The 16,205-nt window shown below is 30.6% G+C and overlaps 1 protein-coding gene across 1 annotated transcript; it reads right to left on the bottom strand.

Annotated features, from left to right (window-relative positions):
- Positions 1-12,984: 12,984 nt before the first annotated feature.
- On the bottom strand, positions 12,985-15,530 carry LOC106762795 (probable pectate lyase 18). The gene is made up of 4 exons (XM_014646862.2): positions 15,363-15,530; positions 13,924-14,676; positions 13,662-13,800; positions 12,985-13,594 (listed from the first exon to the last, which is right to left on the bottom strand). Exons 1-4 carry the CDS (start codon positions 15,458-15,460, stop codon positions 13,373-13,375), a joined length of 1,212 nt encoding a protein of 403 aa, XP_014502348.1. The 5' UTR covers positions 15,461-15,530; the 3' UTR covers positions 12,985-13,372.
- Positions 15,531-16,205: the final 675 nt, after the last annotated feature.

Raw genomic sequence — 16,205 nt, 5'->3', positions numbered from 1 at the left:
ACCACACGCGTCAATCCTCTCTAAGTGAGAATGAAAGACCGTTAGAGTGTTAGGGATAACCCCCATAGTGGAAGCCTCTTACATACATTCAATACACTAATTGATCTCATCGAGAGATCTTAATTTCGTATTCAATCCGACCATTTTAAATCATATGATATTCCTCTTGAATCAATAATGTACCTCATAAACCACTTTGATTCATCAAACGTAAAATTTCATAGTCATTCAAGTGCATTCTTACTATATTGTCTCATACCAAACCCATACACCATCATACAACATCAACCATGTCATAAAAACAACTCATACATTACATACTTTCACAAAACCAACACTTATTAACACAAATTTCTTTAGAACTTTTAATTATAAATACTTAAGTAATTCAAACAGCCTTGAGACCCTCACCAATGGCTTTGGAAGGGTCAAAAACCCCCAGAACGACCTAAAGAACGTCCAAAATGGATGTCCGAAACTCCCAAAACGTCAAAAACAAAAACGACAGCAGAAACAGCATGTTGAATGGCGCCCAGCGCCATTTAGGGGGCGCCCAGCGTGGATTATGCAGGTTTTCTGCAGATTTTGCAGAACTCACCCACTCTCATTTCGTTTTAGGCCTTTTTATGCCTTTCTTCCACCCCTAATTCATCCTACAGGTTGAATTAAACTTGTTTAAGTGATCCTAACTCTTTCTAAACACATTATGAAGTATTTATGCATTGTTTTAGACCCTAAAATCTCTAATTTCACAACTTAGAGACTCAAACCAAAATTTACCAATTAGAAACTGTTTTTAGCAAATTTAGCACTTCAAACAAGTCTCAAATGACTCAATCAAGTTGTCCCCACTGCCCACTTGCACCCTAGACCTCAGTTACTCAAAAACACCCTCTCACTTCCTCTAAACTCATTCAAAACACTAGTTTTTCCTCAACCTAAGGGCTCAACTTCACTTCTACCATTCAGAACCTCATATCAACCAATTTTATAGTTCTAACAAGTTATAATTAACTTGCCTAAGCTGCCTCAATAGTTCAAAAAAGTCCCAAACCTCTACCTCTCAAATTCACTACTTCCCTTCCCTTCAAATAACTCCAATTTCACCAATATAAAGACCAAAAACTCAATATTACCTCTTTGCACCTATTTTTACCAATTTAGTGACTCAAGCAAGTCACAATACAGTGGATAAAACGGCCCCAATAGTCCAAAAACGTTGCAGACCTCAATTGCTCAAAATCACTTCCTCACTTCCTCCAAATGACCTAAAATTGACCCTGAAGACACTTGATTTCCTTCCTAACAGTACCACAACAGAATTTTCATACAAAACAGTTCCAACATACACCATTTCAGCATTCTAAAACATTCCAAACAGCGTACGATCATCACACACCAAATTCACATATTAAACCCTTCCATACATGCATTTCAAGTTAACTAGAATCAATTTTCATGCCTCCAACAACATACCACTTCAAAAATTATCATGCATTCACATCACACAACTAAAATGAAAAGTAGAACTAGCTCCTCTTACCTCTAGTGTGGACGGCCAACTCAAGGAAAAACCCTAAACCACTTGCTTGAAACCCTAAAATGTGAGAATCACCTATAAATCATCAATTGATGATGGAGAATGAATTTTAGAACCAATTAGAAGCTAGATTATGGAAGAAAACGAAATGGGTTGCTTGTAGCAAGAAATCACGTGCTTACAACCCTAGGGAAAAATGGAAAAGGGGTTTTCTTACCCGTTGGAGGAAATGGAGATTCAATCAGTAGAAATGCTCCTCTTGAAGTCCGGAAGGCCTAGGTAGCTTCAATTTGAGAAACAAACGGTTAGATTTTGAGTTATGGTAGATGAAAGGTGGAGGGAAGAAGAAAAATAAAAGAAGAAGAAGAAGTATGTTTGTCTGGACGGTGGAGGAATGGGTTGAACTTGAAAGAAAGGGTTTTAATAAAATTTTATTTTTAAACTTTGCCCAATACCTTGCTACCACGTGTACACCCTTTAAGGGATATTTTTACAAGGTCTTACATATTTATATTTGGATCCTTACCATGGTAGAATATGTAATCTAAAACTTTTTTAAATATTTTTATCATTTCATTCTATGATAAAATTTATTATTACGGGAATAATATTTTAAAAATAATTTTGAATATTCTAAATATTCATTGAACATATGAAATATAAAATTTCTCTAAATACATTATTAGAAAACCTTTTAATAATATTTCTGGATTGAGTTATTGAATTTCTGCTTTATATTGCAGTGTAGACTTTAATATTTATTTCGATTGACATGTGACTTGATTCATTCAAATATTAAAGTTCACATTCCAAAATAAAGCTTTCGGGTAAATTTTTTTTGAGAAATCCAAAAATTCAATGAAATATATCTTTTCCAGGTAAAACATTATGAGTGAAAATGCTTTAAATTTTTAATATTTTGAAATATATTTAAAATTGCTGTTGAAACATTATGTAGTAATAATAGTTTTTCCAAATGAACAATCCTAAATAATTACAACTTCATTGTGTATTACTTATTTTACAATGCATTGTGAAATTATCTTTTCAAATTATTTTTTTATAATGTTTTCAAAACATAATTTGAAAGTTTTTTAACGCGTTCTAGATTGTGTTTTATGAAAAGTGTAAAACTTTAACAAAATTATTGGGCTATTGCTTTCTACAGTTCCACAATTATTAGACGCACTCCATACTAAAAAGAAGTCCAAAATACACCGTCCTTTCTGTTTCAATCTTTCTACTGCTGCAAAGGAAGAAGATAGAAAAGACGAAGAAGAAAAAAAGAAACTCAAAACATATTTTATATAATTTCGAAAAAAAAATCCAAAATGTATTTTACGTGGGAGTGTATTAGAAAAGTCCATCCAAAAGATATTTATATATGTTTCGAGTATTGACTCTGTTAAACAATTATTTTTTACTAGTGACACTTGGATAAAGTATTTTAGTTAATATTAATAAAAATATGAAAAAAAAAACCTTAATAAACAATATCGTCAAAATTGTACAAATTAATATTAACCTAAACAATTGAAAGAAACATTAATTAATTAAAAATAAATCTTAATTAATAATTTAGTCTTACATTTAAGTGTTTTATTTATTTTGGTTCATATATTTGTTTTTTATTTAATTAAATTCTAATATTTATTAAATGAAGTTGATATGAAACTTGTATTAAATTGATATTAAATTATTTAGAATATGATCATGTGTCATACTAATAAAAAAAATTAATGATATTTAGATTCATGATTATTTTTGTTCACATATTTTTTTTTCCAACTCAACCGAGTTCATATATTGTTTAAATTAAGGGTGGATAAATTGAACTGATCTATTACTAAAATCTGTACTAAAAATTAGTTTGTCTAAATTGAGTTAAACTGTAAGACAAACTTGTTTTATCAAACTGCATTGAATTGAATTATAATAAATTGTACTAAACTACAAAATATAAACTGAAACTGAATTGAACTATACTAAATTATACTAAATTGTTTTATATAGTCTTTTTTTCTTTTATGATTTCTATTACTTAATCATTTAATAAAATTAAATTTTTAAAAAATTATATTTTACTTTTATTACTTAAAATAATATTATTTAAAAAGTAATATATGTTTATTGATAAAAAAAATATAAAAATTTGTGATAAAAAAATTTTGTCTTAAAAAATTAATTATTAATTTTTTATATGAACAACTTCTTTTATTAATATTTTATTATTAAATAACTTTTTTTGATTAAACGAATTAGTTGAACAGCAGATAAGAGAAAAGAGTAAATACAATTCTCATAATTAACTGAATTCTTCAGTTTTTAAAAACCGAACCCTAATTTAAATACAGAAGATGTAATCCTTTTGTGATAACATTAACATTATTAGAAAGCATCACTTGCCTTCTCCAAATCCAAGACCACATTCAAGATCTTTGTTTTTGTTTACTCCATTATTGAAAATCACACACGAACCCTGTAGATTTTGAGTTTGTTCTAATCTATGAAGAATGAAGTTGACAAAAAAGGATAACATTATAGGATTCGATTTACTTAAAAAAGAAAAATATAAATACCAAATTATTAATTAAACTTTTGTATTGAAATAACACTCGATCATCTTTCAAATATCTTTAACATTAATTTGACAAAAATATCACATTTACTCTATTTAATAAAATTTTAGAACTCAATTAAATAAAAAACAAATATGGAAGTCTATAAATAATTTTGATTAACGTTATTAAGAAAAAATAAAATATTCATATTAGCTAAAAAATCTTGATAAATTCTAACTAAAATATATTATCTTTCAAGAATGTTAATAATGCTTTTATATTAATAATAATCGTTTAATATTTAAATAATTTTATTTAATATTAATTAAAATATTTAATTCAAACAAATAAATTAAAATTTAATAACTTTAAGTTATGTTTTACCCTTAGCATAACAATTTGCAACTACCATAATAATGGAGAAAAGAGGCAACAGGCATCCACAAATTATGTGCCTAAATTTAATAAGGTTGTTCAGAAGTATCAGTGAACCAATTCCAACCATAGAGTCAATAAATGTTGAATACTCAGTTATGATCATATAATATCTTTTGTTTAATTTTTTTTATTTACAATTATTTTCTACATAAATATATTTAATTATTATATCAAATTATACTTTCTTTTTTTTTAATGAAATAAAAAAAATTATAAATAAAATATGAATACATTTAATTTTCCAAAATGGAAAATTTTAAACTCTAAAATTATTGATATTTTGAAACCAAATTTTAAATTTTATATATTACCACAACAAAATTTATTACAAATGAACCAGAGATAATTTTCCAATCCGCAAATATATTGAATATATATCATTTTGCACTTAATATGCTTTATTTTTTTTATTTAATGAATATTTTAAATATTAATTTAAAAATCATATTATTAAATAACATCATTGCTTGATTTAGGGTTTATAAAATTTATAAAAAAGAATTTATATTTATAAAAATATAATGTCCAAATGTACTTTTGAAAGGAACCAAACATAATGCTGAGTTTATTCTTCATATTGAGATTAGAACATTACAAACTGAAAATCAAACCTAATAGTGAAAGTGTTTTAGAATTCACGTTTACTTTACTTTTCAAGTAATTCTGCACACAAGGTCCTTGTGCATTTCACTTTCTTGGTATTTCTTGTAAATTTAAACTAAATTATCAATACAAAAATTTGTTGGCATATCATCTTTGCTTGGCGTCTTGTCATTTTCTTCAACAACCTTTAGATATCATTGTGAGGCTTGGCATTGCTACAACACTTTTTTAATGTGTAATTGGTCTTCTAACGAGTATTTTTTTTTATCGTGTTTATGATTAGTTACGGGACAACATTTGTTAGGAGGGAAGGGAAATTACCTACAACTACATCACATAAACACACCAACTTTATTTTTTTTATGGATATTGTCTTTATATTCTAAAACTAATATTTATTTTAATATTACATAAATTTGATGTAGAATGATAAAATTTATAATTATATAATACTATCTATTTATTAGTTTCAAAATTAGTGGGCTTAATACCGCTTTTGGTCCCTAGTTTGAGAGGTTTTGTTCAATATGGTCCTACCTTCATTTTTTAATAACAATTTATCCTACTTTTTGAAAAAACTGTTCAATTGACTCCTTTTTGGTTACGACGTCAATAAGTTCTTTCATGCATTCACCTATCCAAATGTTATTTTAACAGTCTTGACATAATGTTATGTTAAAAATCATGTCATCATCGTATACAATAAAGACTATAATAAACAATTTAAACTTGAATATGAGACCACTATGAACAAAAAGGACTCAATTCAACAGTTTTTTCAAAAGGTGGGATAAATTGTTATGAAAAAAAAAAGGTATGACCATATTGAACAAACCCTCCCAAACTAGGGACCAAAAGTGGTATTAAGCCAAATTAGTGTTAAGTTTTACACATTATTTATAAATATGGTTAAATTATAATATATAAGAATACAAAATTCACTTTACAAAGTAATTTTTTGAAATTAAGTTAAATTCAACTCTCTTAGTATATCAAAGTTTTCTTAATGTAAAGTTTTGACTAAAGATGACAAAAATACTCGCATATGTAGGTATCTGCGGATAAAATTCACGATGGATAGTTAGTACTTTTTTAAATTCGTGAATAGTAATACTTTAATAAGCATATATAAATAGGTCGGATATAGGTAAAATACTATTCGTACCCAAAGTCATGGTCGAAAATGTGGGTTTTGTTGACCTTCATGCTTTGCGCTAATGATAAATGTGATTAGAAATAGTTAGTGATGAGCTTGCATTCAAAGAATAAAAGGTTCTAAACATGATGATAGTTGACTTGGGCATAGGCATGAGCCTAGGAGAGAAGTTTGGGGTAGTTGGAGACTTTGGTGGTGAACTAGATGTCGTAGGCTTCGATGTTAAGAGAGAACTACTCAAACTTGGAGATAACATATTTGTTTTTGTCAAGGAAGATAATGCACCTCTAGTTGTTGAGTGCAGCCCAGAGAAGGGAGTCGTGAGGGGGACCGAAGACTCTGAAAGTTGGGCATAACATGAGGAGGAGGACTTTAGAAAGGACGACAAGTTCTGTCGAGGACATGGGTTTGGCAGAGACAACAATGTAATGAAGGAGCGCTTTATAGATAGAGGGCGAAAGTGGGCGCTTTCTTCACCGAGGAACAATATTGCTCGTCGGGTTAACACTCTTCTTGTTGGTTACTTTCTTCGTCGATAATGTTATGGTTTTCGTATGAAGAGGAGATAAAGATAAAAAAGTTTAGTCTATCGTGTATCGAAATATAGGTTTGGGTATAAAATTTGTTGCTTTTTTTATTGATAATTTTATCGACGAACAAATCAGTTGGTAATAAATATTTTAAGTTATGATAAATTTTATTAACAAATAAATTCATTAATAAATGAAATATATTACTGATAGATTTATCAATAAATAAATTTATCGATAAAATTCAAATATATTTCTATCAGTAAAAATTTTGTCAAATTAAATATTATTTAATGTAATAGAAGTTTTAAAATACACTCGTTTACCTAAAGTTTTGGTTATATTTTTTTACCTAATTTCTTCTTATAACCTAAACTTTGACTTTTCATTAATTTATGAATATAACAACTTGGTGCATATTTATATGGTATTTATATGGTACCTCAAAACAAGTTCCCTCTGATTGCGGCATGAATTTACAAAAATCAATTTTGTACTAACCGAGTTTCAATATTTGAAGCAGATATTTACTGTAGGATAAAGACTTTATGACTTTTAACTAGAATTGTCTTGAGGTCGATCTATTTTTAGATATCAGTGTAATTTCTTATACTTGAATGCTTTTGAAAGATTTTAAGCTGATCTTCCTTATAAAAAAATTAGAGCATTTGGCTCCATTAATGATCATGACTTTTTGTTAACATTATTAAGTAGCCATTTGGTTGCTAACATAACATATATAGTAGAATAGAATACCATAGTTATCTTATTAATTACATTAATCAGTTTACGATAACAAAATATGCATTTTTTTTTAATTTCTTTTATCTATAATGCAAGATCTTTCTTTGTTAAAGGAGTTATGTCACGACCAGTAAATTCAGTAGAAAGTAGAAGCCAGGTATACGTATTTGAGTGGATCAAGTTGTTTTTGACGATAGTATATAAATCAAGTTTTCAAATTTTCGTGTCACTTTTTGCATGCACTGTTTCCCTTCAATTTTATGAGCTTTTCATTTTCTCTTCCTTCTCTCTAAAAACTTTCTTTCTTCTCTCTACAAATTCTCATATCCTTTTACTTATGATCAACAATCAGGCCACGTTTAAGCATTCCTAGTGTCAAGGGCTGTCATTTGCACCAATCAAGTTGTTGTTTTGAGTTGGTAAGTTCATTCTCTTTCTAAGAAACCTGTTTTCAGGCACATGCAAGCCAAAGTTCTGGTTACATGTGTTCATCAGTTTCATCTTCACAAATGCTAATCATGTTTTGGTCTTTTGATTGATCTTTTCTTATTATTCGGTGGGTTATAGGTATTCTAGAAAAAGTTGGTGTTTGGTGGACGTATTCTACTATTGATTAAGTAGTTATTCTGTTAAAAAGGTAAGGGAAGCTTGTATAATTTAATTATGATTCTCTGTTTTGAATGGTCGTATGTTTGAATGGTATTTTGTTTGGTTATTTGATGGTTATGAAATATTGGTGTTATTGCATGTTCGTCTGTATGTGTGGATGTTTGATAGATGGCGTGAATTGGGTAGGAATAGGGCTTGATTTGTAATTCTGCAATATTCAGCAGAATTATTACTTGTCGCCGAGAGTCATTCGTGACCGTTCGGTCTGTTGTGTGTGTTCGGTCTTAACTGAATTCCTCTTTGGTAGAATTTCAGTTACTGACCGATCGGTCTTGTATTGTATAATTGAAGATAGCGTTCGGTCTAGGTATTGTTTTCTATTTCCAATTAGTAGTAAGCTTGGATAATGTACTCAATAGAGTTTAAGTCTTAGATACTATAATTGTTTTCAGTTGGTACATAGTGTCCAGTTAATTCATAGAATGGTCCTATTTATACATTTCGTATATATTTAGAGTGCTCAGTCTTGTACTAACATTCGGTTCTTTAGAGTGTTCGATCTTGTACTAGCATTCAATTTCTTAGTATGTTTGGCTAATATGGGTAAGTATTTTTAAAATAAAACGTTCAGTTATATTAGTGTTCGGTCCCAACCAAAAGTGTTCAGCCTAGACCCATAGTGTCCTGTCCAGGCCATCAGTGTTCGATTTAAGGTAATAGTATTTGGCATAAGCCAATAGAGTTCGACCTGAGCTAATAATGTTCAGCCCAAACTAATAATGTTCGGCCTAAGTCAATGATGTTTGTTCTGAATCACAAGTATTCAATTTAGCTTTAGAATTCAGTTGTTCTGATATTCGGCTTGAAAGACGTTCGGCTCATGCTTGAGTTTTACTCTGTGCATGACCATTCGGTCATGTTCACCTATAGGGAACAAAATCCCGTTCGGTCTTGTTCATAAGAGATGTTAAGCTCTTCCATTTGGGTGTACTCGATGATGATGATTGTTTTATGGTCTGGTTTAATTTCACTTAAATGTATTATGGATGATGAAGTATGTTGGTATTATATTTCAATTTGGTATGGAAGATAATTCCAAGGAGGAATATCTCAGTGAATGGTTATTGAATTGGTAAAGTATGAATATGGACAGGGAAATTCACAGTGTTCATCCTGAGATTCTAATGATTACCAATTCTCAAGTAGAGATGGGTAAGTCATAGTGTGAGAATGGCAGGAGGTCCTAGTCCAGAAGGAATCTGGGTGAGGTATGACGGACTAACCTCGGAGGGCAGTTGAGGGGTTTCCAGTTACTACACCACCCAAGTTCAAGAATGGCCACAAGCTACATATTCATACAATCCGGATGGTCAAGTCAAGGAGTCGGTCATTTTAATTATGTGTTTGGTTATTGCTTAAAATATATATGTATGATGATTCATACTACAAAGGTTTGACTGAATATATGATTATGTATTGTTTATGTTCTTATGATTAATTAAATTACACCATCTTACCCTACATTTCTTATCTTGTCTTATGTTTCCTGTTCGATCATCTTCTATCTTGCAATGATAATCCTGTGGTTGTGAGCAGAAGACGAGGAGTGTTCGTTGGAAGAAGCATTGGAAGGCGAGAACCCTGAAGTTTATATTTAGGTCGTTCGGTCAGTAGGCTTAGTATCTTTTGTACCAACCGTTTGGTTTCAACGTAGTTTTAGAACCGTTCGGTCTATTCATATATTTTGTATCAGACTTATGGTACTTCGTAAAGTTTTAAATTTTTGGGTATTTTAGGGTATTTGTAAACTTATTTTTGTTCCAATAACTGTCCTATCATATTATTATATGTTGACTCCTTTATATAGTATTTTTCTATATTTTTTGGATGTTACAAATTAAATATGTATTATATATATATATATATATATGATACTACAGTGTTTAGTCTTTCAAGAATATACATCATAAAAACTCAATCCGTAGTAATGAAACCATTCATAAGTAAAAAACTACATGTACCCTTTCTACATAAAATTATGTTGCTCAACTTATCATATTAACATGAGATTTAAATTCAATATTACCACCTATACATAATTTATTATATTCTAACTACTAGGTATTTTATTTTCTCTATTATTGTTATTTATGTTCAGACGAAACTTTGTGTGAGGCGGAGCTTCTAAATGTGAGTTAGGAGATATGAAACCTCCAAATTTTTGTTATGCAAACTAAAATTACTATATAAATAAAATATCTTTTGGAAATTTTATTAAATTTTATGTATTTGGAACATTTAAATTTGTATATATCTATAAAATAAAATTTTGCAACCCAAAATATTTTTTGAAGATTCTTTATTGTTGTCCATTTTATTAATATCATAATTTTATTATGATAAAAAATGTAAATGAAATTAATATTTATCTTATTTTTATTCTTTGACATTTTTTCTATCGTTCAGGTTTATCTTAAATATTAAGTGATAATAGTTGTTATAAATTGAGAATCATGATTTGTATATCATTAAGGAAGATTCAGTTGTTTTACTTAATATAAAAATGAAATGAAAAATGTAGTACATTTATATTATTACTCGATCACAATATTTTATATACAACATATTTTCTTATAATTATTATCTTCAAATCCCTTTCAACTAAATTTTAATTAGTTAATAATATAAAAATCTATAAAGCCATTATACATAAATTAAACTCAAAAAGTTATTTTTCATATAAAAAAGGAAGAAAATAACACAATCATTGCTTCCTCAATTTCAGTTGTTTTTCTTCAATCTTCCTACAGTAATACTCCTCGTGTTACAACAGTTAACAGAATCTTTTATTGATTATATTGTCTGGTTTGAATTTTTTATAAAAAAACAAGAAAAAAAATGACAAATTATAATATTAACCTTAATGAAGATAGATAGCATAGAAATTAAGGATTATTTGGTGTGAAAGATACGACAAAATAATCACTATCCTATTATATTGTAATATGTTTTTGTTATAGTTAATACAATAGATAATAATGTTATGTCGACATTTATTTTCTTCTCAATTTTTTGTTATATATATTATTTACACATAACGTTAAACTACAATACTAATTAAAACAAAACTAACTTTTTGTTATTCAAATATTTTTAAAGAAAAATATTTAAAGCATATAATATTAATTTTACAAAACCTGTATATTTTTTTTATAATTTTAAGAAAAATTAACTATATAAATAAAAGGAATTTATGTATACCTTTTTTAATAATAATTTGTATGAATAAGCATAATAACTTTTTATTAACATATTTATATGTATAATTACCTTAACCCATAAAATCAACTTAAATTATTTATCAGGATATTAAATTAAAGAATTATAATTTAATAATTTTAACGTACTAATTATATTTTTTTAAATGTTATATAAGTGTTTATAATACAAAAAGTAATTATATAAATAAAACATAGTTTCGAACAATTTAGCTATAATCGCATTGTTTTATAATCGTCATAATTTGTAAAAGGAATAAATTAAAAGTTAAGTTTTAAAAAATTATATATGATTAATATGAAAAATATTATATTGTAATATGGTATTTACTAAAGATATAATTATAATTTAACATTCTTATCGGATCATGTCATATAATTTTATTTTACTAAATGAGTTGTATATACTACATTTTTTTTTTCTTTTAAGGCCCTTCTTCTACTCTTAATTGTTTTTGAACATTGCTGAGAATTATAAAGGAAAAAGTCTTTTTAATAATTCTTTTTTGACAACGCATACGTGGCAGTTTGTGATTGGTCCTTTCAAATATTTTTTTAGAATAAATTTAAACAAACCAATAAAATAGTGACACGTATCATATTATCAAAAAGTTGTTAAAAAATAGTTGTTAAAATATCATTATTCAACTATAAAACATATTCACTAATTAATTAACTATAAAATATATTGATTTAGAGGAGGGTAAAGAGAGGAGGAATGGTAAGTTGGTAACATCATATGGGGTCAAATGTTGAGTTCTCATTATTCAAGAAAGGGAAATGGTGGAAGAAAGGAATTGAATGAAAACTTTGTCAAAATGTGGTTGTAACCCAATTTAAATCTTTACCAAATAGCTACAATCACATCAAATGCCACCGTCAAAAGAAGATCCACTTAGGAGCCACACCCATGTGCTTTTTCTCATCTTTTCAACCCTTTCGCCTAATTTTCTCCTAGCTAATCCTCACCTATCTTTGCCTCCACATCCAATTTAACTCTTGCAATGGAAAGGGCATGTCTTGTTGCAATCAACCATTCTCCCACTCCTTCTATTTTTTTTCTTTCTTTTTGCCCCAATATATTCACTTTAGTCTCTCCTAAATTGGCTTTACTTAGTTCAAAGATCAATGCAAACGCTGAAAACAGTATTGCGTAATCAATTCCACTTGGTCAAGTACAAGTTAACAACACAAACATCATAATAAATATATTAGCATGCTGATCAGATTGTACCACTACCTTCTTTTGTCCTATATATTGTTAACAGTTATTAGGGTAGTTGAGCATTTTCGAATGCTCGATGCATTTAAATTTGGACAAAAATGATTGATGGGATTCGATGATTTCTTTTCCTTTTGGATCGAATTAAGTTTTCAAATAAGCTTTGGTTTTATTCGTGGTCTTAGTCAGCACACTATTCATTTCTGTCTGCGCATGTGTCGGTCAGTAGGAACAAGAAGAGAGACAGAAGAAAGCTAAGAGAGAGTTTAACATATATTATATAGTATAAGAGCGTATAAAACCTAGGCAAAACTTTGTATTATAACAGAATAATTATAATATATCAACTCTTCTTCACTTGTTTGTTTTCCTCTCAGAATACGTCCAGATTCTTCAACTGACCTGGTTCTCCAAGAGTAAACAGGTGGAGGTTGTAATCATGAGTTACTCATCAAAACTAGAAAAAAGAAAGAAAGAAAAACAACAAAACAATCTAAGAAGCCCCCCCAAAAGGGCGAAAATAGTGGAGATGTATGGAAATCCAAGGAAAAGTGAATAAAAGCCAGAGATCCACCACCATATATACTAGCCCTTTTTTTTCTTTCTTTTGGGACATATACGTATATATATCTTGTTTAATTTTCCTTTTTGGAATGAATGGATGAGGCAGAAATTGGTGGATGAGTCATTATCAGCAAGGAGAACCTTTCTTGCAGGTGAGTGCACCAGCACCTGTTGTAATGGAACCAACAAGTGAAGATGGTCTTGCACTTAGGCTTGAAGCCCTTGCATAACTTGAGGAGGCTCCAGCACCAGAAGCAGTGAAAAATGCACCATTTACTAACATGTCCCCTTCTGATCTCCAATTCCAACTCTGCCATTCACTCTCTGCTGCATCTTCACGTTTTGTCACCTAAACAAGTACCAAGTTTAGCATATGATAAAAATGCACACACAGGACTTTATGAATAATCAATCACCTCTTTGCTGAATCTGTCATCTGGTGCAACAAATCTGTTGCCTTGGCTGTTGATGGTTGGATTAGCACTCCCCCCAATGGCATACATTTCCCAGTGAGTATAATCATTGTTCACAACATGGAAATATCCAAGCCTACACCTGCAAGTTGCACAAAGGTTTTGTTTTTTTTTTCACACTCAATAACATGGCCTCCAAAGTAACGTGTAATAATGAATAATAACTCTGAGGGTAAAATGAAAAATTGAATAAAGTGTGATTTACCTTGGCATCCTTTGAACAAGGCCTTCACCGAAGTGGTTGAAAGCAATAGTGACTTGCATGTCCTTGTCCTGAGTGTAAGCGTCACTGTGACCTAAGAGCATGACCTTGTCATGATGCGTCATGTAATTGTTGGAGATGGTGATGGCGGTGGACCCATGGATGGCGTCGATCAACCCATCGTTGCAGTTCGACAAGGAGCAATGGTCCACCCACACGTGACTTCCTCCGAAGATCGACACGCCGTCGCCGTCCGACACGGTTCTCCACCCGTAGTGCCGTGGGGAGGCGCGCACCATTGCGTTCCCTCCCTGCTTGCAGTCGTGCACGTGGATGCCGTGGATGATGATGTTCGTCACGTACTGCACGGTGATGCAGGGGCCGCCGGCGATGTGCACGCTGGCGCCGCGGCCGTCGATTGTCTTGAAGGAGTTCATCAGAAGCTCCTCCTTCAGCTGGATCACCATGTCGCGCGCGAAGATGATCCAGAGGGGCTCGTCTTGGATCACGGCGTGGCGGAGCGTCCCTGGCTTCGGGTTCACCGGGTCGTCGTCGCCGGCGTCGTCCACCACGTAGATCTTCCCATCCCTTCCGCCGATGGCGTTCTTTCCGAACCCGATTGCGCAGTCCGCTAGCTTTTGCCGGTTCTTCTCCCAATTCGGGTCGCACCGCCAACAGTCATCAATGGGGTTGCCGCTGCCGCATGAAAGATAGCCCAAGCTCCTCCTAGGCCTAGCTATGGAGGCGTTGATTTTCCTGCACCCCAAAAATTCAATTATTATAATTTATTATTATTAATTCTCTCTTTATTCAATTAATTTTAATAAAATAATTGATGATGCAGTTAGTGGCAATCGATATGAAAATCCAACCACCAAGACATGTTGGTTAGTATATAGTAACTGATATTATTGTGAAGGGCCTATTCACCTTTTTCATCATTATACACTATTATGTAATTGAAGGGATTTTTTCATTAAAAATTAAAAACATTTAAAGAAAACAACATAACAAAAACAATTTTTCATTAATTCCTCAACTAGATATAAAATTTAATAAATTTATCAAATAAATGATTTGCAAGTGAATGTGACTGAAAATTTGATCTCTCCCTTTCATACTATAACCGAAAGGTAGATGAAAAGTCTTTTATATGAATTGATGTAGTATGATGTTAAAATCTATAAGATACATGATGACGTAAAGTTTTAACCTGTGTGAAAAACAAAATGTTTTTCCTGGTTTTAAGGAACAAATTGTCTGTTTAAAGAAGCACTGACCGATAATGTAGAACAATATTTTGGAACATGTTTGAAATGAAGTTGATGAAAGTGAAAAAAGTGATCCCATTTTGGTTTTGGTCTGAGGAAAATTAGCATGTAATGCAGAATAGAAGATGAAAATGTAAGTGGGTAACATGGATCTGAAGGTGGAAGGTGTACCTGTTGACCTCTTGAACAACCTCTTCAGGATTTTGAACTGGTGAAGATAAAAGGGTAGGAGGGAGGAGAAAGAAGAAGAAGAAAAGCAAAGTTGTCATGTTGGCTTACTCTTCTTTGCAAAGTGAGTGAGAGAGAGAGAGAGAAGGGAAGTGAGAAGTGGTGTAGGTTATAGGGAAGTATATAAAGAGAGAAACCCCAAAGCAATTGGTGTGATCAAACTAAACATATTATAAAAAAAATAATAAAAAATAAATAAATAAACATATGGGACCCAATTGCATCCTGATTATTGGGTAGTTTTAGCCGTTAAGCAAGGCCTAAATGATGGTGCATGGAAGATCAAAACAGTAAAAAGAAAAGGGTTCGAAGAGAAAAGGATGATGAAGTAAGAAAAAGGGCACACATGACGATGTGTGTGAAATAATGTTTGGTCTCGTACAGTAGAGAGTAGAAATTAGATTAAACTAATTATATAATTAAGTTACCCACTTAATTATACAACTGCTTTCAGAGGGTAGTTAATTAGGTTTTACCAAACTTATTAATTAAGATGAAGATAGAATTGATTGTGCAACAGCACCTTTTCTTTCTTTGTCATGTTAATATATATTCTGGCGTGATCGTTGAGAATGATGAAATAATCGCTTAATGATCAGCAGTGGACACACACTTTGATTAAGTGAATTAATTAAAATTAACTAAAATTTGTCCTCGAAAATGTAAATTCTTCCTCCACTGGTCCTTGTGTATATAGTATATTCTTTTGGCAGCAATTACTTCACATTTTTGACTTGGATTTTGGGATGAACGGTTCTTAGAAAATAAAGGTTTACCCCAGTGGAA

Source organism: Vigna radiata, chromosome 5 (assembly GCF_000741045.1).
Source record: "Vigna radiata var. radiata cultivar VC1973A chromosome 5, Vradiata_ver6, whole genome shotgun sequence".
NCBI classification, from domain to species: Eukaryota; Viridiplantae; Streptophyta; class Magnoliopsida; order Fabales; family Fabaceae; genus Vigna; species Vigna radiata.
The sequence above is the reverse complement of the archived record's forward strand: the minus strand, read 5'-3'. Positions and strand labels throughout refer to the sequence as shown.

Bases quoted from the DNA above. Each gene is read 5' to 3' on its own strand.
- LOC106762795 (XM_014646862.2), bottom strand. From the start codon at position 15,460: ATGACAACTTTGCTTTTCTTCTTCTTCTTTCTCCTCCCTCCTACCCTT. The intron at 13,801-13,923 runs GTAAATCACACT...TGCAACTTGCAG, and splicing joins CTTGTTCAAAGGATGCCAAG to GTGTAGGCTTGGATATTTCC. The intron at 13,595-13,661 runs GTGATTGATTAT...GTACTTGTTTAG, and splicing joins ATGACAGATTCAGCAAAGAG to GTGACAAAACGTGAAGATGC.